Source organism: Ascidiella aspersa, chromosome 5 (genome assembly GCF_963924565.1).
Source record: "Ascidiella aspersa chromosome 5, kaAscAspe10.2, whole genome shotgun sequence".
Lineage (NCBI taxonomy): Eukaryota > Metazoa > Chordata > Ascidiacea > Phlebobranchia > Ascidiidae > Ascidiella > Ascidiella aspersa.
The window spans coordinates 18,905,146-18,927,968 of record NC_139451.1 but is presented as its reverse complement, the minus strand read 5'-3'; the positions used below and the strand labels follow the sequence as shown (position 1 = coordinate 18,927,968).

At 36.3% G+C, this 22,823-nt stretch overlaps 1 protein-coding gene across 1 annotated transcript; it reads left to right on the top strand.

Moving 5' to 3' along the window:
- The first annotated feature begins 272 nt into the window (after positions 1–272).
- LOC146145222 (solute carrier family 25 member 44-like) lies at positions 273–9,712 on the top strand. Its single transcript, XM_083389743.1, has 6 exons — positions 273–475; positions 2,528–2,638; positions 2,750–2,830; positions 3,023–3,153; positions 3,635–3,971; positions 6,551–9,712. The coding sequence occupies exons 1-6, from the start codon at positions 338–340 to the stop codon at positions 6,836–6,838; spliced, it is 1,086 nt and encodes a 361-aa protein (XP_083245869.1). The 5' UTR covers positions 273–337; the 3' UTR covers positions 6,839–9,712.
- The last annotated feature ends 13,111 nt before the right edge of the window (positions 9,713–22,823 follow it).

Here is a 22,823-nt window from a genome sequence, read left to right as displayed (position 1 = left end):
CGCATGTACGTACAACTGTACTAGTCGTCTTTTTTCGGTTGTTTGGCACCTAAGTCAAGTCTTTTTCGTCGGGACGCTCGCATGTGTTCCGCGATAGTTACAATTTGGACCTGCTTATGTATTAAATGATTGATAAGGTCATGTTCTGAGGCAAAAAGTAGCAACTTATGACTTAATGACTGCCTTCAGGCTTTGTACTCCTCCTTCGACCTTCCTTTGTTGTTGTTCTTGATTACCAATTTTCACAACTTTTTCTGTTAAGATGAATTAAACTTTAGGAAATATGGAATAAGTAGGTTATAACAAGAAAAATAGAATTAAAAACCAATCCAGAAGAATGAAGGAAGGTAGAAACTTTCAGATTATAGAATGGGAAGACTTGGACAAGAAGACATTTTATGCATATGGACTTGTTATGTCTGGAGCTTTAAGGCTAACAATATATCCCATGAACCTGGTTAAAACAAGGTTGCAGGTAAATAAATTTCTTATTTGCTTTCTAGGCTTTTGGGTAAGTAAGTCTCAGTAAATCCCACTCTCAGTTACACTATTATCAGTGGCTTTTGCCACTCACTTCAAGGAAAATTGCTTTAAATGAGTTCAGCTGCATGTAGCCCAAACACTTAGCCTCACAGTTTTAAACGACATAAACATCTTCCTTATAATAGTCTTTAAATTTATTTTATCTTTTAAAATGGCCGTATTTGTATTTGTGTAGTGCCACTTGGTTCCACAATTTATTTTATGTCCAGCTTAAGTTATGTGTTTAAAAAGTGCATTAAAAAAAGAATAAAAATTTATTTGCGATTGTGTTGACTGTGACATTTATACTGTTTTGTTTTTGAATTATATCCAAAAACGTTGATAACCTCTAAATTATCACAAAAATATATATATGTTATGTACAGTTTAGTTATAAATCAATCATAACAAAAATGTTTCATAAAGGTGTTGTCATAGGCATTGAATGTGTATTTCACATAGTTTGTTTAATCTTTGGTAGGGTAAAGTTTTGATAAATGTTCTGTATGTTTGCACTTGGGTAGCAAGTTTAGAGAGGCCCAATGGTGCTATATAGCAGGGCTGGCAAACTGAAGTCTTGCTGAGGGCTCTTGTGATAATTTGTCGACGTCAGTGGGCCACACCAATCTTAAAAACTGTTTTGTTATTAATTATATTTATTGGATCTGTACTAGCCAACTTATAGTTTAGATATGCAATCAAGTGTTTTAGCACCATTCATAAATACAAATAGTATTAGTGGCATCAGCGCCCACTTAAATTGTATTACTTTGAAGTGCCAAAAATTACACATTTTAGAAAATGTTTGAAACCGAGTTTAACTTGCGCCGAAGAGGTCGTAATATTTTTGATGTATTTTGTTTTAAAACAAGACAAATCACTGTTAATTTAATGTTCAATTGTGATGCACTTCACAGGTCCAAAATGGAAATATATCACGCAGACCTCATGTGTGTCAGTAAAGTAGCATGAGACCCTGGGGGACACAAGTTTTACTGATTTTCTTAATCGTAAACTGGCAAACTGGCAAAGTTTATAACAAATATTAAGGTTTCATTTGCCCAGTTAATTGGTTATAGCAAAATAGTGTTAAAAATGTACAAATGTTATTTTTGGTTTGTTGAAATTTTTTTGAAAGGCCTTGTGAGGTGCCTGCGGCCTGCTCAGCTTGACACCCCTGCTTTACTTTTTGCTTACTTTGCCTCACAATTGTCTTGAGTCATAGAATGTGTATGCATCTGTAGGCTATCTATGGTTAATATTGCACAATATATTTCATTTCTAACAAAGGTTTATTTTATATGTGATATTGAGTCACCATACATCAAAGCAATATAAAACCGATTGTTGTCGCCAACATCAAATGTGAGCTTATTAGAAATAATTATATGTTACAAATAAACATAAAATTTACTAAGGTCAAAATGGGCAGTGCCATTATTTTATTGAAACACAAGTAGCTAAATGCTTTCATGTATCTTAAAAAGGTAAAACATGTCTTCACCAAAGCCTTTTTAAATGGGTAAAAGTGTTTATGACTCTACAGGAAATTGTTAATCCCATCAATTGCTGTACATTTTTGACTTACATGTTAGTGCTGTATGCTGCCAATATGGCAGAATGTGGTAACTTGGCAACTAAGTGGGCCGAAGAATCAGCCAAAAAAACTTCTTTTGGGGGGTAAATCGATTTTTAAAAAAATAACAAAGAAAAATTTTAACTTTTTTTGGACCAATTTTTTCGGCTTTCTGTCTGATTCTTCGGCCGACATAGTCGCCAAGTCACTAGCTTTCTGCCATATACTGCTGCCAGCCTAAATGCCTTTCCTTTAATTCGCAGTAAAGCTGGTGTGGATTGTACTATTAGGGCTAAATAATAGTTTGAAAACTTGTTAGTGCTAATTGACTTTACTGCATTTCAATCAAAAATGAGAAAATCTTGATTAATTAAAGTTCTGTGTGCAAAGCATTGTTTTCAATTATTGTTTTGTCTTTGTTCTTTTCAGGCCCAAGAAGGCAAGGTTGCTTACAATGGTCTGTTTGATGCTTTTAAGAAAATTGGCCAAAGAGAAGGAATTAAAGGGTTTTACAAAGGCTTTCCAATAAGTTTGCTTCAGGTAAGTTAAACATTATATAAACTAGTATTTATATAGTAGTATAAAAACGTTTTTGTGCACTTAAAAGCTGCCAAGGGCTAATCGTATGTAAGCCTTTGTTTTGTGTTTAAGGTTTTTGCTGGACAGCTTTATATAACCACCTATGAAAAAAGCAAGCAAACATTGTTTAACAACCAGCCAATATCAATACAGGTTTGTATCCATGACTTTTAGTATTTTTTATACTGCTGGTTATTAAATACCACTAAAATACCTACAGCCTTGCCATCAATTTTGAGATTTTTTAACTTGTTTCAAGAGTCCTTTCTTTACCCATCACTGCTATCAGTAAACCATTTTATCTGCATATTTTTATATACATCCTTCCTTTGAAATTATTTTCAGCATCTCTGTGGTGGATTTTTGGCATCCACTGTCTCTCAAACTATCATGGTTCCTGTCGATGTTATTGCCCAACACCAGCAAGTCATTGGATCCAGCCACAAAATGACTTCTGTGGACATGAAAAGTGCAAAGTATATTTTTAGGAAATTAAAATTCATTTTTCCGTTGTTTATGGGCTCATAAAATGTCTTTTACTATTCATCAAAGATTGTTGTTCGGTTTTAGCCCAAAGTTTTATAGTGTTGCTTGTGTTGAGTTGTGGGTAGAAGGCTGTGTTATCTGACATGGCAAATTTGTTTGCCAAATTTGTTTTTACTAGGTTTTATTTTCAGTTCCACATCAGAACTGACACTGAACAAAAGAGTAATCCTGTTTCCCCTAAAATTTGCTTAGCTTATATTGTTTTGGTTTTCAATTTTCTTGTTTCGGGCTTAGAATGGTTTGTTATACCCTCGATAGTTCTAGAAAAAATATTTTCCCAGGAGTTAACTTTACACCTTCAAGGCCAAGTTCGAAGCATGATCGCAATATTGCGCCTTACTATTCACTAAGGGTGATCTGCCTGTACTGGGTCGAATATATTGTGAAACTTACTTACACCGTTATACGCAGAAACGGCAGTGCAAGCCTTTCCCAGGCAGCGCCGAGAAAATCAAGCTTGAACATTGTCGGTCAGGCCGTTCGAATTGCTCGGCATATCCTAAGGACAGAGGGCCTTAACGGACTTTACCGCGGCTACCTCGTGTCACTTTGTACATACGGTAGCAACAGTGGCTTTTACTGGGCGTTCTACTACCTCTACTCGGAGCTGCTGGAGAGCCTCTTGCCCGAAAGTGACAGTTGGCTCCGTGAGCAGTTTCGCATCTTTTCTGCAGGACTTAGCGCCTCCACTACCGCCGTGCTGCTCACCAACCCACTGGACGTAGTCAGGACCAGATATCAGCTGCAGGTTGGTTTAACGGAGTTTCCTTTTTGTTTGAAAAACAAAGTGCAGAACCGAGTGTGTTGTAGAATGCTCACTGTGTGTTGCGTGAAGCGGCTGAACCTGCAAATGCGGGCATTATAGGGCAGTGTTTCTTAACCTTTTTGACTTGGGGGCACACCTAGAGACTCTTGAAGAGTGGCGGGGAACTTTACGAGCGAAGCGAGCGCAAAATTTTTGAGTATTTCTCTTAAATCGCTTGCAATTTTTTGTTATATAGGCTTTATAGTTGTATATCTTTGAAGGGACTTCAGCCTTGAGACCAAAATAAAAACAATATCAACTTCGGAACAAAAGACAGTTAGGAATAACGCGAAAATAGGACTAATACCTAATAGTTGCAATAATGACAAAGTCGGAATCAGACCTAAATGGCAAACTAAGGCCTGTACAACTTTTAACAAATGTCGACAGGAAACGGCCATTGCCAGACAGGTGTCCCCAATCAGCCCATGCCCTTTCCCTATACAGTCCAGTTTAGTCATATTCCGATTAATTTTTGACTTATTTCGACATGTATAGGCCTCATCTAGACTATTTTAGATTTTAGTCTGTCGTGGTTATTACTACGAATTTGGCGTTATTAGGTCGCTGCTGATTGTTGCGTTGTAGGTCAAATGGTGTTTTCCACTTGAAAGTACTGTGGAATCAATGGGCTAAGCTTAATAGGAATGTAAAAAATAAATGTTTTATATATATTAAATTATTTTTTATTTTGCTCGCGGCGCGCCTGGCAGCCTTCCATGGCGTGGCGCACCGGTTGAGAAGCGCTGTTATAGGGTGACATCAACTCATTTTGTTTACAATATCAGTTGTGACTTTTATCTTTTGGTATGATTTATATTTTTTACAGAGTACTACATTCGGGAAAGGCTTTATATTCGGATTTATTTAGAGGTTTTTATTTCCACATAAATGGACTTTGTCTTGATTATAGCAGCGATATGCCTGCAAAAACCCAACTTAGATAATTTCAAACTGATAAGGTTGTAAAACACGCGTGGATGCGATGATATTTTGAGTCAAGATTGAAGCACAGTTGTCATTGCATTCTGGCGATATAAAAGTCTGTCTGTTGTTCTATAAAACCCGATCATTTATAATCCACGATATATTGCAATTAAGTTTTTACGATATATTTTCTGCAGAAATGAAATAAGACTTACTGCGTGTTGAAATACGCCTGCTGGCAAACGCATTGTCGCTTGTCGTAAACTAATTAAGTTCACCGGGCAATTCTCGGTCGATAAGTAGGGCGTACGTGACACAACAATACCTGCCTAACTTGCTTCTGGGCAACGTCGTTAGCAGCGGTGGTAGCGCTTTGAGCATTTACAACTAAAAAACCATGGTCAGGCTTTCCTAAAAGCAATAATTGGGCTGACCTGTACATTGCCACGCATTTTAAAGATATTTTTAAATTGTTAGCAATCACTCAGCAGTTTAGGTCAATGATGTGAAGTTTGTGTGAGAATGTGCGCATTTGTTGGAATTATACAAGGGGTTCTTAAACTGGGGTGCATGGACCCCTTGGGGTCCGTGAACTAGTTTTAGGGGGTTCATGAAGGCCTAATGAAAAACACTTTGTATATAAGAAGTATACAGTTTTTCAAACAAAAACAGTTTAATTAAAAATAATACGTTTTGCACTGAATGTAGACGCCATTACACTTTCACATTTTCACAATTTTGGGACCGAATTCAGAAGATTTCCGAAGTCTATTTGTATTGTGATTGTGTCGTCAATTTATGACGTAATTTTTGAAAATTTTCTGCCTACCGTGGTCTACGTGGAGCAAAAAAAAATTAGGGGTCCGCGGTAAAAAAGTTTAAAACCCCTGAATTACACATTACCTTAATTAGCTGGTAATTCGTTGCATCGTTTTAAACGTGTTTTATCTTTTGTTGATTTAATTTTATTTTCGTTATAACGTATAGTATATAACCTATTGGTATTCGTAATCGCTTTGTCTTTCAGTCAGTTGCTTGACTAAATGACGCTAATCTTTTTTTGACAGAGCCTACGTACGACCGACGTGCGCCGGAAATCTATCGGTCGAAATGTTTTGAATAAATCTAATTAAAAACTGAACAATCGAGGGTTGTTTTTTTGGGGGGGCGAAGGAAAACATAGAAATGCGTATTATTATCATAGTTAAAAATCCATGAAAACGTTTTCGCGACAGATTAAACATCGAAAAAAATATAATTATTTTTATAAATGTCCGTATTTGTCTAACTCTAAATAGTTTCTCTATATATAATTATATTTTTTTATATGATTATTTGTCTGTTTAAACGTTTTCTGCTGAGTCCTTATTTTCGGAAAGCTGGTACGCTTGTTGCAGTTCTTTAAAAGGTCAAATTTTCAAGAGGTTAAATTTAAATTAATTTAGCATCCTCTGTCACATAGTCTTGCCCATTTTGCCCAATTTTTAAGCTTACCGAAGTAAAAACCTTACTAGCTTGGAACCCGTTTCAAATAAATTCAAGTTTTACAAAGCACGTGGACTTTTTAATCTATTGCTAAGTAAATGCTTTTTCAGGTGAAGAGCAGCTCAGGATCGGCGAGCAGTTGGCAGATTTTCCGCTGTCTCATCGAGCAGGAGGGGTATCGGGGACTCACCCGGGGACTTACGGTTCGCATTGCCCAGTCTTCTTTCAGCTCCTGCTTTATCGTGCTCGCCTACGAGTACATAAAGAAGGCGAGCCTGAAAAAGGGGGCGGATCACACGCACGGGCGTCCCGCCCACGGCGCCATGATGGACCACTCGCACTTTGGCGACATCGACGAACTGAAAATGGTCTCGCCCACCCTTCCGGTCAAGCCGTGATAACTTCTCCATTTTTGTTCTCCTAGGAAATTCCCCGTTCGCTTGCGGCACACGGTGTTGGATTCTTCGCCAGTCGTCTGAGCTGTGCAGCGACGATTTGTGACCTATACCGATAGCTCTTAATCGGACGTAAAGTATCGCCAATCAGTACTATTCTAAAATTCCACCCAAGAGCCCAATAGAAAGGCCGGCTTCGGACAACCAAAATACTTTTCGTGACTCTTGCCTCGTTTTTATATCATTTTTGCGAAGCCACTATGCTGGTACAAACCTATGCACGCAGACATCATTATCTGCGGTCCGTAGAAAATTGTTTAATTTAGTAAGGCCTAAACTTTTCTTATAATTACCTGTTGAAAGGTTTTGTACAGTGTTAATGTACCCCCTATATCCAGACAATCAAATAATATTTAAAACTTATCAAATTTGACTAAATTACACTGGTATCAGCATCGGAAGTTATGGACTTGCGTCGTTACCAGAAAATACCCAAATAAAATTGCTAATTTTCCCCATTACTAAACCTGGTTTGCAACACGATCTAACAAAAAATAGTTTTTTTCTAATGTTGGTGTAATGCATGGGTGGACAACATATTTCTAGTCGAGGGCCAATGCCAAACTCAGAACGCATATTTCTAGTCGAGGGCCAATGCCAAAACTCAGAAACGGTCCCTTGCGGGCCGTTAAATTTTAATTGTGTAGACTTTACGTATCTTATAACAACCGCAACGCCTGATCTTTAGGGATAAAACTAGGTTATTTTGCTATTTTATACTACGATATTTTGCAATTTTATACATCGAGGAACAAGATTTGCAAAGAAATTTTGCTTTTCAGGAGTTCAAATAGCAAAAAATATATGAGGAACGGCCTTAATTCTAGTTTGTAAATAGATCGCTTGCCCGTGGGACGTAGGTTGCCTATCCCTGGTGTAATGCCTACCTCTTTTCTGGATCAAATCGGCACCAAACTGTCGATTACTTTCCGGCAAAATTATCCCTAACACACTGGGTAAGATGAATGTCCTTCTAAATGTTACATCAACATGCTTGCAAAACATATATTCTCTTTCTCTTCAAACATCCAAAATCGAGCTGTTGCAGGGTTAATGGTTTTGCAATGTTGTTGTTCCGATTGAATAATTATTTATGCCACATAAGTCAATTTTTGTATCATATTGCAGTTGGGCGTGGTTGTTATTAATGGTTGTTACTAACCAAAAACAAAATCAATCTTATGTTTTTTGTGTTTTTTTTTAAAGAATGCTTTTATTCAGTTGAAGTCTATATTTATTTATGCCTTCTTATTTTTCTTATTTATTGACATGCCTAGTCGACTCCGATTTGACAGTGTTGTAAAATGCCTGAAACCAGACCTCGTAACGGTATGATCACCGTAATACGACTGTTTTTTTTTAGCCACGAAGAACGCGACTGGCTTTTGCTTTATTTTAAGGTTTAAAATTATTTTATGAAAACAACTTTATTGTTCACTTTAATTTAATGCCTGCGTTTCGTTTTTTGGGCGGCATAACTGTCATTGGAGTGTAGCAAATATACTAATATAGCGGTAATAGCCTTAAAGAAATGGGTGGGATTGTTAAAAAAACAGGTACAGGTTCTTTGTGAGTTATGGCACACGTAAAAGTACAAGGGTTAAACATGAAAACCGATAGACCTATCATTGACAGTAGTCCAATATCAACGATTATGTGAGTGATGGACTTTATTTCTACACAATGCATACAGTAAATCCAATCGTACTTTTACGCAAGTTTTATTCGTACTAACCTCTGTCGACTTAACCAGTCGAACTAAAATAACCAAACAGCGGAAAAATCTAATCGTTTTTACGTAATGATTCGTCAACTTAATTACATTGCTCCCCGAAAATTGTCTCCTCGCATTTTTTTGTGTACGATCGTATACACAGATTTGAACCCGTGGTCCGCATAAATTGCTTATTGTTTTGTAGCGACGCTGCATAGTACAAATATACGAACAGTGCACTTTAACGTTTTTTCATCTGTCGTCGATTGAAGTTGTACTTGTTTACATAATGTGCGACCTTATTGTTGTTTAGCAAATCTATTGTTTGTCAATCGTATACTTAGGTAATGTTTTTGTGCTAAAGACAACCAAACCTAATTATTAATTCATAGTTATATTTCATTTTACAAAAGTTGTTACAAAGAACCCCCACACATTAACCCCAAAATTAAAAAAAAATCCGTCATTGTCGCTTTAAATACATTTTGCTATGCAATTGCGTTTTCAAGTAAAACTGGTGTGACTAACATGTTTAAATTTAAAGCGACCCAGCATTGTTGTCACTGTGATACGTAGGGTTGCATCGTACACCATTGCGTTGTATTCAGGAAATGACCGACTTCTGAAAAATTTACGTGATTGTATTTTGTTTTTTTATAAATGATTTCACTTTTAGTTTTGTTCCGTGGGTTGTCATAAACTTTAGGGGCGTTTTACTCTTAAATTAATGGCAAAACACAGCATGATATATTTCTGTGAATATTCGTGTAAAATGCAGTGACCTCCAGTATGCGCACATGCTTTGGTTTTATGGACATGGTTATACCGGTAACGTACGCCACACGTCTGAATTTTTAAATGTTTTATTACTAAAATGCCTTTTTTGTTGCTTTCAGTCGTGAATATTTTTTCAATGTGTTTTGTCCAAAATATAATTTTTAACCCTGTTTACACCTGTGATACTGTGGCTATTTGCTGCACTCCATATGAAGCGCGACCACCTACCTAATTTTAAAATTCTGTGCGGTTTTAGTATCACGTCTTTAAATAATGTGATGTTTTTTGTTTATCGCGAAATATATGCGAAACGCAGTCGTTTTACACTAGAAGTGTTCCTGTGTGATGGTCCCCGAAGGATTTTTTATATAATTATATTTGGCTAACACTCAAAAAAACTTTATAATGTCAAAATATTCCTATAAATACTTCGTGGTTAGTCTTTTTTTTGGATGACTCCGAATTGGCAGGTGGTTCACGGACGAAAAACTGTAGAGCGGCTGTAATAGGGACATAACGAATTACGAGTCTGAATTATTGTATTTATTTAATTTTAAAAGCAAAACATTTATTGACATTGGCAGGGTATATACCAATTTCCTTAACGTCACACGATATTTTAATATCTTAAGCCAGGGGTCGGCAACCTTTTTTGTAATGCGGACTGGTTTAAAACTTAAAATTTTGCCGCGGACCGGTCTTAAAAAAACAAATGTTTAATAACGGAAATTTATTACAACTTTTTACAATGCGAACTTTAAGCGTGTTTTGCTTAAAGAGCTGTTACCATCTGGAAATAAATGAACTTGGCAATTTAACCAAGCCCGCGGCCCATTTTAATAAAACTTTTAAGCCTTTAACGTTTTTTTCTTAAATTACACTTGTATAGAGTGGTATGATTCAAATTTTGTCAGCCGGTTCTATCAGAAATGTCATATTTTTCAGCTGGTTCTGTTATCAAAAGTCATATTATTCGGCAAATAAACTGATTATTTTTTTTATAAATACGGCAGAACTTCGTTTTACGAAGATAAATAGAAGACAGTGCAGTAGCAAAATAAAGCAGTAGTCGTCCACAGACAAACAATCACAAAAGTAAAATCACTAAAACTATAAAAATTAAAACCATGTATAACTGTTACGTGCGAACTTGACCATCGCACATTTTGAAAACAACACGAGCTACTTGGATCTAAAAAATCGGTGTATCAAGATTAGATACAAAAATCCATTGACAGTAATGCTAACCGGTTGGATGAGCTCATAAAATTTCGTGAGTCGATCGGTTCTATAGAACAGGTGCGAACCGGCTAAATCCCACCACTGCTTGTATACCATTATTACCTATTCCTACTTCTACCAGCTTGTTAAAATAAGAGTATTTAAAGCATTCTTTTAAAATAAGTTACACTTTGTATTATATATAATGTATTTTAGATCCCTTTTTTTGACCAGACCCTACGCGACACTTTGACTTCAAAATATAAAATAATGGTTATATAAAAAAGTACGAAGCACAGACCAACACATAAAACGTATAAAATAGATATACGTACAAGAATGCCAGATTGGATTTTTTGACAACTAATTTCAAACATCTGGCATATTTTAAACGTGGTTGATGTCAAAAAAATAATCAGGCCTTTTTCTGACATTTTTATAGAAGCAAAAACTGAATTTATAGAGGCTAAAACTATAGATGGAGGCTTAAACTTGCCAAAACTAATTAAAAAGCATACATTTTTTCGAAACTTTTCTGCTTAAATATCAAAACAATAAATTATTTCATTATTGGACATTGTTTACAACCATTTTTTGCATGAATTTATTTTATTGCACTTTTTGGTCAGGACGCTTAAACATAAAAGAAAATGATATTTTGGCCAATTTTATGATATATTATAAGTACAGGAGTTAGATTTTGCAATAAAAATGCATTTTTGTATGTTGTGAACGTGCTAGGCTATATATCTAACGTATATGGCTACAGCACACTAGTTGTTTTGAACATCGCGAGAGCGATAGTTGATACTAATGGTGATTTTTAAGCATATCAATCAACCATGGAGCATATTAGAACGAAATTTAGCTTGTTTTAAAATAAAAATACACATTGTTTTACTTTATTCAAGGTGTTTAAAGTTTGGGTTTAAATCAAAATTTAAATTTGGCATCCCTGCTACGGACCGGTAGCAAACTCCTCGCGGACCGGAACCGGTCCGCGGACCGGCGGTTGCCGACCACTGTCTTAAGCGATTTAACATTTTACTTGTTTTAAATCTTACGCACTTTAACCTTTTCTCGTTTTAAATCTTTTGTAAAACAAAATTTTTTGTCGTGTCGCCGACAAACAAACGACCTGAGGCTACACCATAATTTGTCGTGATATGGTAAAGGTTTTGATTGAACACTAGTCCCGAGCTATGATTCTACGTGAAGTGGACCAAATATGCAAGCCGTATCTATTCCAATCTATCACATTTTACAAAAAAAGTTAAAAAATAAAAATTGTTTCACATAGCCGACTTCAGTGCAACTTTCAATTAAACAACTTGTAGCGCAATTAAACCCGTCTCGCAAGTTTGGCGTTGATAGCCTATGATTGTGTATGGTTGTAGTGGAATTCGAATAAACTAACATAGCAGGGAAAGCGAATTTGTTAGAAAACATTAAATGTAGATTACTGTTTTTTTGTTAACTTTGTGTTGGGACATTAGTTTCCACGTTCACCAAATTTGGGGCACGTCGGTCCGTTGTATGCTTCACCAGGTTTTCGTAGATACATTTTTATTGTTGTTCATGCTGAGTTCTTTTTGAATTTTTTCTAGTTTTGTTTTTTCGAAGAAAAGTTGAGTGTAGACGTTCCGTATAGAAAAATACTGTTCGTGTGTACAGTAATGATTTTTTTTAGATTTGCCCAATTATATTTTTCTACAATTGTTTGAATTTCTCCGTGTATAAGGTTACTTTAATCAATGGTTTTCGGGAGGTTATTATAATAGTTGGTTGTTTTTTGGTGTGATAACGTATTCCATCTTTTAATATTTTGTGAATGTCCTCTTTTAATTGTTCGTTTGTAAAAGTTAGACGAAGCAATTGCTAGTTTTTGTTTAGTGTGTAGCATTCTGCTTGGGTTTAGAAAAGTTCCAATTCCGTTAGAAGAAGTACGCAATCTTCATGATTAAATTCTTCGGGTGAGGTTATTGATAGGTTTAATGTTTTAGTAATGAAAAGGGGCCATGATTTACCGATACTCATTACAAGATGAAAGGAAGTCAAGAAAAAGGGGTATCGTGCCGCAAGATGGCGTAAGTAAGCAAACTTTGAGGTCGCGTGGTTGCGCGCTTTTTGAATTGAGATTTTTGGCAAAGGCTTTGCCCTTTTTTGCGTTAGCTTTCTGCGGCGTAGCCAATTAAGACCAATTAGTGACGTCAGAGTGACGAAGCGAACGATAATATGGACAAAAACAAAATATGCCACCAATATAAATTTTCGGCCCACATATTTTCGACTAAAACAACATGTGCCCATAAATGAAATTTCGGCACATATGACAAGCGCAAGTAATGTTTTGTATTATAAAATTAAACCCCTCGGAATTCATCTAAAATTTTGGTATCACGTTACTGTTACGCTTTACTGCGATTTGTTTATTGGGTCTGTTGCATATCCCTTAATTGCCCAGTAAGGGGCAACCGCGTGAGTTCTATTGTTTGGTGAATGCTTGATGTGTTTAATAATGCTGCCTGCCAAATCCACAACTAAAATACCAATCAAAGGTATATTGTTTACAAAAGTGACACGCCATATTGGACCATTCAAGACCGGACGGAACTTAAACATTGCTAGGGCACTCTTTTAGGATTACGGCCGGCCATTTTCTAAGCCAAATTTCGGTGGCAATACGGCGCCAGCGAATTGATCGTGATAACACGCAAAACATTACATCACAAAATATTACATTATGCAACCTAATAAAACATTTGATTATGCTACAGCTAGAAGTCGCTAATCTAATATCTGTAGAAGTGGGTAATTAAGAGAATCATTAATGTCTTTTGCCTCGGTGAATTAGCCTTTCTTCTATCAATGGGAATTAGTAGAAAAATTGTTCAATCAGCTACTGTCTTTTCTGGCATATATTTTAGCCAACAAGCATGTCGTAAGCATTGGAGCGGTGGGAAAGCAGTTAGACAGCGTTTTGCAAAATGATTTAAATTTTCGAAATCCAACGTGCTTCTTCGCGGCCTGTCATCTGACTGACAGACTAATGAAGGGGTCGTACTTGGTGAACCCGCTTTCTCATGCGATTTAGGAAGGACCGCATTGCAATTGTGTCGGACATAGAAGCTATTTCAGGGCTCGGCAACCATTCGTATACACCAGACCTGGGCAACATACGGCCCGCGGGCCGGATCCGGCCCGCGGCGTATTTTCCTTGAAATACATAGGCTAAGCGAAAACAAGGGTGAGTTTCTACATGTTTGGTTGTTACGTTTCCAGGGACGAATCTAGTAACACTTTTTCCAGGGACGAATCTAGTAATGACCCCGTCAAATTATATTTTAGCCTGTTTTAAATCCTTAACGGAAATAGTTTTCGCGCTTTGCGCGAATCTCTTCCGTTTTTCTCGTATGTACCACGCGATTTTTTGCAACTTTACAGAATAGCGCCCTCTGCACTGTGACGCTTCCCAACGAAAGTTTAACAAACTTAGCCTAATATTTATATATTTTTGCACTTCGGTTAACAGGATTCCGTCTTTGAGATATGAACGAAATATAGACCGTTTTCTTAACTCTGAAATATACTGATTCACATTTTGTCAACCTAATTTAGTTAATGCCATTTTGTGTGTTTCTTTCGATTTACATCGTCTTTGCAGTATGGCCGTTCTACGGCAGGTCACACATTGGTAACTTACAGCCTCAAAAAAACAGAAAATTATTTTTTGTGCGAAATTTTTACGTATTTTAATCTCAATTTTTGGGTCAACCAACTTAATAAACGTCAATGCGTTTTACCTGTTCTCCAGGCGCCCGCTAAATCTGAATTAAAGTTTGCATTTTAAAACGAATATAGTCGCAATTTTTTCGCGCTTCGCGCGACTTCATGTGGCCTTCTTCAAGTTTGACTAAAATTGCACATTTTTGCACAATTCCAAACGTAATAACAAATTCGTTAGCTTATTTATTTTATACCGTCAGAGTATGACGTCATATTGCGTGTATTTCACATTCTATTTTTTATCCGGCCCGCCACATCATTTTAAGTTTCTCATGCGGCCCGCGGTTAAAAATAATTGCCCACCCCTGGTATACACTATACAGTGTGCCAGTTTATGAACGTGCCAAACATTTTTCTATGTTTGGTTTTGCACTGGTAGCCAGGGCTCTGGAGTCCGAGTCCGACTCCGGCCAATTTTATCGAATCCTGAGTTCATAGCTCAGACTCTACAGCCTGCTTCACCGATTTACGTAAACAAAATAAGATGGATATTCAGCTCACAGAGGTCATGAAAACCATATGCTATTCCATCAAAACAATTTGCAGTGTGCTACCTTATTAGTTTTGAAATTTGGTGCTGATGCGCACAGTAGCGTAGCCAGCCGAAAACATTTTTTGGGGGAAAAGGCATAAAGTTTGAAATTTCTTTGTCAATTAAAGTTGCTAGCAAACGGTTTCGAGCAGCAACTGACTGAGTTTTAACGCAATACTCAAAAACAAAATTACTATAGTAAAATTACTATAGTAAAAAAGTAGAAAAGCTTGGCACTACAACTACATTATTAAGTATAGCAAACATACCAATAACTACATCGTTTGTGCCGTAACACTACATGACAACTGAAGGTGTCTCATGTCTGAGATCGACTGTTGTGGTACTGCGCTAATCAATGCCAAAAATAAATTATTATTAAAAGTACAATATTATAAGTTTTGGGGGATGGTCCCTGTGGCCCCCCTAAGTACGCCTATGACTGCGCATGCGCACACGTCGGACTCGGGTAATTTTACCTAGTCTTTCGTTTTTAATCTTGGTTTTTCAGTCAACACAAAAACACACGTTGTTTACTTTTAATATAGAATACCCTTCTTTGCGCATATAGAGTACCCTTCTTTTATAGAATACCCTTCTATTTGCATTGTGACGTAATACGAACGGCTAATCGTAAACAACTAGTTTAAGTTAAGACACTAATTTGTGATACGAACTGGAAATGTGTGCAACCATTTAGTTAGCGCTAGTGTTAGTGATATAATAATTATGTTAATGATGTGGTAGTGATGTAATGGTTGTACTTTCTTAAGGTGATATAAGGGCGTGTTAAATCATTTGTCGTGCGCTGGAAAATCATCTCGCGTGCCACTTTTGGCACGCGTGCCAGGAGTTGCCGACCCCTGAGCTATATGTTCCACCAGATACATGTTGCTCCACAAATTTCACAATCCCTAGATATTTTATTTTTACAAATGAATCCCGAAATGAAAATATATCTCTTTTGAGCTCGGTCATCTTCATAATGTGCAGCGTTCTGTTTACGACAGAAAGCCCGCCAATATAAAAAAAAATATGTGCCCCAAGGGTGGCGGAGATGGTCCCAAACAATTTTTATGTGGATGACTGCTTGACTAAATATACAGCAATTGCCTTTAAACTCTTCACAAAGTGGAAAGGGAGATTATATGTATTATTGGCATATTGTGTTTGGAAAATTAATCTTGGCTGCTGCTTCGGAAAAAAATAGGTAAAAAGTACAAAGCACAACTGTCAGTCATTTTTCGAATATGCTAGTAAAAGTCCTATTACAAGGAATGCAATATTACAAGGGATGTAATTTGTAATATAACAAGGGATGTATTTTTCCGGTATTACAAGGGATGTAATTTACCGGACTTTGGCCGGGAACACACAATAGGACATACAAAGCAACAATATATAAAGTAGAATAATCTACAGTGCCATAGTATCAAGACCAAGGACATAATACAATCAAATAAGCAGTAATATGAGTGACAGAATAAGATCCGAAATCGTCTTAAAAAGACATAAACTCACCGGAACAATTAAGTCTTAAACTTTCTTAGGCTTCTATTTTGGACGCCGTTGGGGCGCCGCATTTTTGGCATTAGGCTGATTGCGCCTGTTTGGGGTTAGTGTTGGGAAATGTGTAAGGTTAGAAATTAATTTAGGGTTAAAATATTGGGGGAGTTAGTGATAAACTTAGGGGTGGGGTTTGGGGTCGGGTAAATGGTTGTATAGGCATTCGGTCTTATTGAGGGTTTGGTACTTAAATTCCGTTTTAGACGTTAGTACGACTATATTAGGTATTAGCCCTATTTTGGTGTTATTCCGAACTGTGTTATATTCCGACGTTAATGTTGTTCTAATTTCGGTCGTATGGCTGAATTCCCTTTGGTCGTCTTAAGATATTGTAGAAAGACCGTGCTGCAAAAAAGATACTGGGCTACAGCTCCGGACGATGCGACTGGAATCAAGCTCGTGAAGAATTTGCGAGATCTGCTTCAGATGGGAGAATACAGACTGACGAAGCGGCTGTCTACATGTCAGTCGGTCATTGGATCGATTCTAGTTGCAGATCGTTCAAGTGCCGCTCAAATGTTCCATTAAGACAGTGGTTTCCGATTTTTTTCAGCGCGAGCTAAACTTGAGTTTTGTGAGTATCTCGCGACCCAAGACGCATTAAACTAGGATATGAAATAAATTAGTATTTAGTGAATTTAATCAATTCTTAGCAAAGACTTTTAGGTAGTTAGATAGCGTATTACTTATCTATCTTATGGAATCACGTCACAAAGTTACGTCATATAATACTCCAATTCAAAAAAAGTGTTGTATTTGAACCCACTCGTGCCCACTCACAAAAGCGCGAAGAAATTGCGATTATGGTACTTGGACAAGAATGGCAAAATTTCAATTTAAACGGATACATTTACAGAGATAAAAAATATATACTTAAGTAATAAAAACTGTCAAAACTATAGCTTTGGGAAACATGGCCTACCCCATGAGTGCAATCAAAAAGTCATCTTGTTTCCTATCGAGGAAAATGCGATTAGCTGGCCGGTGGTGATGCTTTGGATGGCCTGTTGCAAACCATTCCAGTCAGAGTTTTTGTCAAAAGACAGTCTATTTGAATACGTTACTTCAGTTTCTAATCTCACAACGAGCAAAGAATGCTTCCATGACTCGAGTAACTTAAAGTAATCAACTGTAGTTGCGGTAAAAACTCAAATAAATGTATCGAACCAAGTAAACCATGTCGATGCCCATGTGGACTCGAATATGAGTGGGGCATAGAACTTGGGATTAAACGGAAATTAGAGCTCAATTAAGTCTGATGTCTATTACTATCGCGTCATTTATGGTTGATGGAATCCGTGATCCGACAAAGCGGAAATCTATCTTTAAGTATATTAGAGATAAAAAATGCCATGTAACCTTAATACAGAAAACACATTTTACCTATGGTCATAAGAAACATTTGAAGATGGAATGGGGGGGGGTTTAAAAATATTTTTTTTTAATATTTTTTGGAATAAGAAATAACAAATACGGGCCAAACAAAGATAAGCCTACCCCAAAGGACGAAAATGAGTCTGCGATTAACACCATGTCTAGAAATAAATCAACGGGCCTTGTTAAATTTACCAGACATTTTGACCAGATATAAAATCTCTGTTTTGCAAAGCTTGGCACTACACTGAAAATATCGGTTAATTTAGCAAGAGTAAGTCGCAAGAGGTCGTGACCTTATTACCTAAACCGCAGAAATTTCTCTTAGAAATACCCCTCTTAGGATTAATTCGTATCCAACTTTACAGCAAAAAAGTTTTTCGCACTATTTTAAATTGTATACCATTTGCCTTTCTTTTGCCTGTTCTTGATTAAATTATGTTTAAATATTATGGGGGGCCGCGAAACATCGTATTTTTACGTTTCAATTCCCAATCTACCGTTGCAAGGAGTGCGAAGCCACACGAATGTGCGCGAAACTCGGCAAAGGTGACAAAGGCGACACACCAATTGCTTGCTGTCAGAAAGTGAATTGGTTTGCCAAACTGTGTTTTAACAAAACACATTTCTAACTCAATTTCGTGTTTTTGGACAGAGATTGCAACCACAACAAAAATAAAAAATTATATTGTTTTACAAAAAAAGGTTCGATTTGCTTCAATGGCAATATTTCATTTCTTGGAAATATTTTATCTATAAGGGTTGCCTAAGACAGTTTTTGTTTTGCACAGTAGAAGTTAAAAAATTCAGTCTGCGACAGTTACAAGAAAGCAATTACTGTTAAGTCGACATGCGTTTTCCATTAGGCCAAGAAATCAATTAGGTAAGCGATTCTCTTCGCTGGAAAGCGTTTGACGTTTTTGTTTTTAAGCTCGCTGACCTACATAGAATGTATAGTGCCTCGAAACGTAAGAATAAATGTCTAGACTTGACGCCACTCAAAAAATCATGTCTAGACTACATTTAATGAATTGTTTGTTTTTTCAATGTCCAGAATCTACACAAAAAACTAATGCAATACTTTTTGTCTAATGCAATAATGATCTATAACAGTGTTTCTTAACCTTTTTTCAGCCGCGCCCCCCTTTGGTAATTTTCCTATGCCTCGCGCCCCCCTGCATAAAACGATTCAGATTTTTCAATGAAACATCACTGAGATAACTTGACAATAGTGAAGTTTATTGTAGGTCGCGCGGAGCGCAAAAAAAATTGAGCTTTACCTGGTTGAATTGGCGCTAACCTGTAAATCAGGAGGATTTTCGCATTGGGCACACAACAAATGGCTCGTGCTCGACATATTGATTTTTACCGAGCTGATATAAACAAACGTGTTGTGGGGGCATTTACTCCACAGTTGAAAGGCTGTGATGTCGAGCGCAAATATTAAACATTGCGTTATCGTGTTTCAAAAGATGTGACGGCACACAATACAACGGCAATATTGCAAACACATTATAGATTCTTAAGTTTCCCTGTTGCTAGCCTGTTATCATACATAAAATATTGAGAAAAAATAGTTCGATTGTTTATCTATAAGTTGACAAAGCTGTAATTGAATAGGCCCGTTAAACCTTTGATGATATGAAAACATGAAATGGCACTCGAAGAGACTTTGGGCTAAAAGGTATATAGTCAACAAAAGTTGAAAACACAAGATTCTTTTTGGCAATTTCAATGTTGGCAAAAACAGAGTTTGTACAGCGCTGTGGGAGTGACGAAAACATTAGAATCATTGTAAAAAAAAATTAAATATCAACTTGGAGCTCGCGCCCCCCTAAAAATTGCTTGACGCCCCCCTAGGGGGGCACCCCCCCCCCCCGGTTAAGAACCGCTGATCTATAACTTATGTTTTAGCAATTTGCAATTTTTTTGTTGCCCTGAAGCACTAACAAACGGCTATTAGCACTAGGGTTCCTCTTTTTCCTGGATTTTTTCACTCCCGGAAAACGGGATTGAAAAATGAAATTTCCCGGAAATCCCGGGAATCTCGACGAAAAAATTATACCTAATTACGTCATTATGAAGTAAAAAATTATTTTATATTAGCTCCAAACATTTAATTAAGCTCATTTATGTTCTGTAATATTGTTTCTGCAATCTTACAAGACCTTCTCGTAATAAAGGCTGCATCCGTGTTTGTTTTTATTATAAAAAAGCGCATGCAGGGGCAGCAGGGCGCTTTTTCATTGGTAGAACAACAAGTTTTTTTGGTTTTGCTATGTTGACGAATTACCGGGATTATAAAAAAATTCTCGCGAATCTGGATCGTTAATTCGCGGGAAATCCCTGCCATTGAAACATTCCGAAGAAGAACCCTAATTAGCACCCATAATATCTAAATGTCGTTTAGCAATAAACGTGTTCAAAAGTGTGAAGGCAAATCTATAATGCAAACAAATGTAGGTTTAACTGGATATTAGTGTCCCTAAACTTATTTTATTTTTTTTAAAGTTCGGGTTCAACAAAGTTTTCTAAGTGGCCATAGTTCACGGACGAAAACAAGTTGTAAAGGCCCTGGTCATCACTTTTTAAGTCGAACAACCATCCTTTCAGTTAAAGCAAAATTAATTATCACTAGGGCGATTATACTTTGACCAAAAAATTTGACCTGTTAGTAATACATTGATTTAAATAACCTAGGCGTCGTTATTCATACGTTTTTTATAACGTATATTGCTTCAAGGACGAAATAATACGGTTAAAATGACTTTGAATATACATCAAAACTAATTGTTTTACAAAAATTAAACGATAAATTAAAAAAAAAACTGAACGACCAATTTTAAAATGCTAATAAAGTTTTTTTTTAATTTTGTAAACGATTATGTGCATTTTCATTCGATTTTGACCAATTTTGACCTAACGTGTAAATTTTGACAAAATTTTAACTTTTTTTTTTTTGAAATCAAAAAATAATCGCCCTAATTATCACTCATCTGGCCTAAAGTAATTCGTTTTATTTCATTGACTGGGTTCGTTTAACGAAATCATGTGTAAGCGTCGTCGAGCAAGGCAATCGCGTTTTGGTATGTTAGCTATGTTTAACCAAGTTTTGACAACTGACAAATGCCAAAGCCATTACTGGATATCAAAATTCCCTAACGACCTTGCTTCTACCCTAGTGCTGATGTTTTTGTGGTTGCTTGTAAGGCATGATAGAGGCTTCCAAAATAAAACCGAAACCAACGCTTTTAGCGCTTAAATGCAAATAAAACCAAAAACACAGCAGTGTATTAAGGCACAAATGGCATTTCAACAATGGAAATAAAAAACACCTTTCTTGTATTTTTCTAAAACCTATAGTCTTACAATATAACTGCGAATTATGTTCAAATTTTTTTGTGTTGGGTTATCACATTTTCAGGTAAGTTTGTTGTTAAATTAAAAAAAACGTTAGTCTGCACCAAGTAAAAAAAGTTTAACAAACAATGACTTCACTTCAAAAAATCGGGTTGTCCATTGATGCCGGGTGCCTATAATGATAATGACCCCTTTGAACTAATTCTTCTTTTAATAAGTTGTAACAAAAAATCCTAGCTTTAAGGCTTGTCAGTTTTTTACAGTTTCTTCTAAAAAATATACCAGCTGCCGCTTGAATCAATAAAGTGAGGCCATTAGATTTGATGTGAATAACGCCATGGTGCTAATCTTTGTTTTGGAATGTTATCTTTGGCGTTAAAAATTGATTTAGGGTCGTCGCCTGCCCTCGTATGCCCCCCAAGTAAGGTTGCCTTCATGTCGCGCAGCATACGTTGCCCCGATCAGACGCGCGTTTTCGCTTCGTTTGCGAGCGTTACCGGAGAAAAAGGCATTCGGTTAGATCGGTTATATAGGATCAAAAGCACTGACACGGCTGAGCCCTTACAATTTTCAAGAAGTTTTAAAGTTGTCGTTGGCATCGCAATATTTTATTGAACCTTTGAGAAGAAATTGCTATAACATGACGATTGAAATACTTTTGCGATTCTAGACGCTTCAGCGACTTAGATCGTGACCTTCATTAGAAAAATTGCTTAGACAGAAAAGTTTTAGTTGCAAGGCGTGCTAAAAACATTACCAGAACATGTTTTTGTTGTCCAAATAAGTATATAAACAGTCGCCTTTAAACAAATGATTTCGCCTAAATATTCTTGCGTATTTCATTTAGACAGAGGTTCTCAAACTGTGCGTCGTTTTAATTTTCCAAGAGCGTGGTACAATAATTCCATTTTGTATATAAACTCAATTGCGATATGAAATTCTTGCTAATGTAAATTATTATAATCTCTTGACTTTGTATTTTTTGATATTATTGTTACGAAAATACTACAGCAATTGATTTTATATTCTGGTACGAACAATCATATATTTAAAAATTAGTTACAAACAATCAAATAAAAAAATTATATCGCTAGGCCCGTCGCAACCCTCCAAACTTTTTTTCTCAAAAGCGTCGCAAGAAAGTTTGAGGACTACCGCAATTAAAGGTAGAAAATTTGTTCGCGTTAGGTTTAGTTGAACAGCGCGAGTTAGAACAGAGAAATAAAATAAAATGCTTCTAGTAGAGAAAACATTTTTAAGTTTAAGAAAGCAATCTTTTCAAAGTTTAATTTAGAAAAAAAGGAAGTCAATAAAACGTTTTTTAACGCGTTTGGAAATGTATTACGCTAGTTTAGGGGTTCTTAAACTTTTTTTACCGCGGACCTTTAAAATGTTTTTTGCTTCGCGTGGACCACGATAGTTAAGAAATTTTCAGAAATGACATCATCAATTGACTAAATTTGCTGAATGCGGTCCAAAAATGTAAAAGTGAAATAGAGTCTAAATACATTCAGTGCAAAACCGTTTTATTCCTATTTAAACTGTTTTCTTAAAACTGTGAAGTAATCAATAATATTTAAATATTGATTACTTCATAA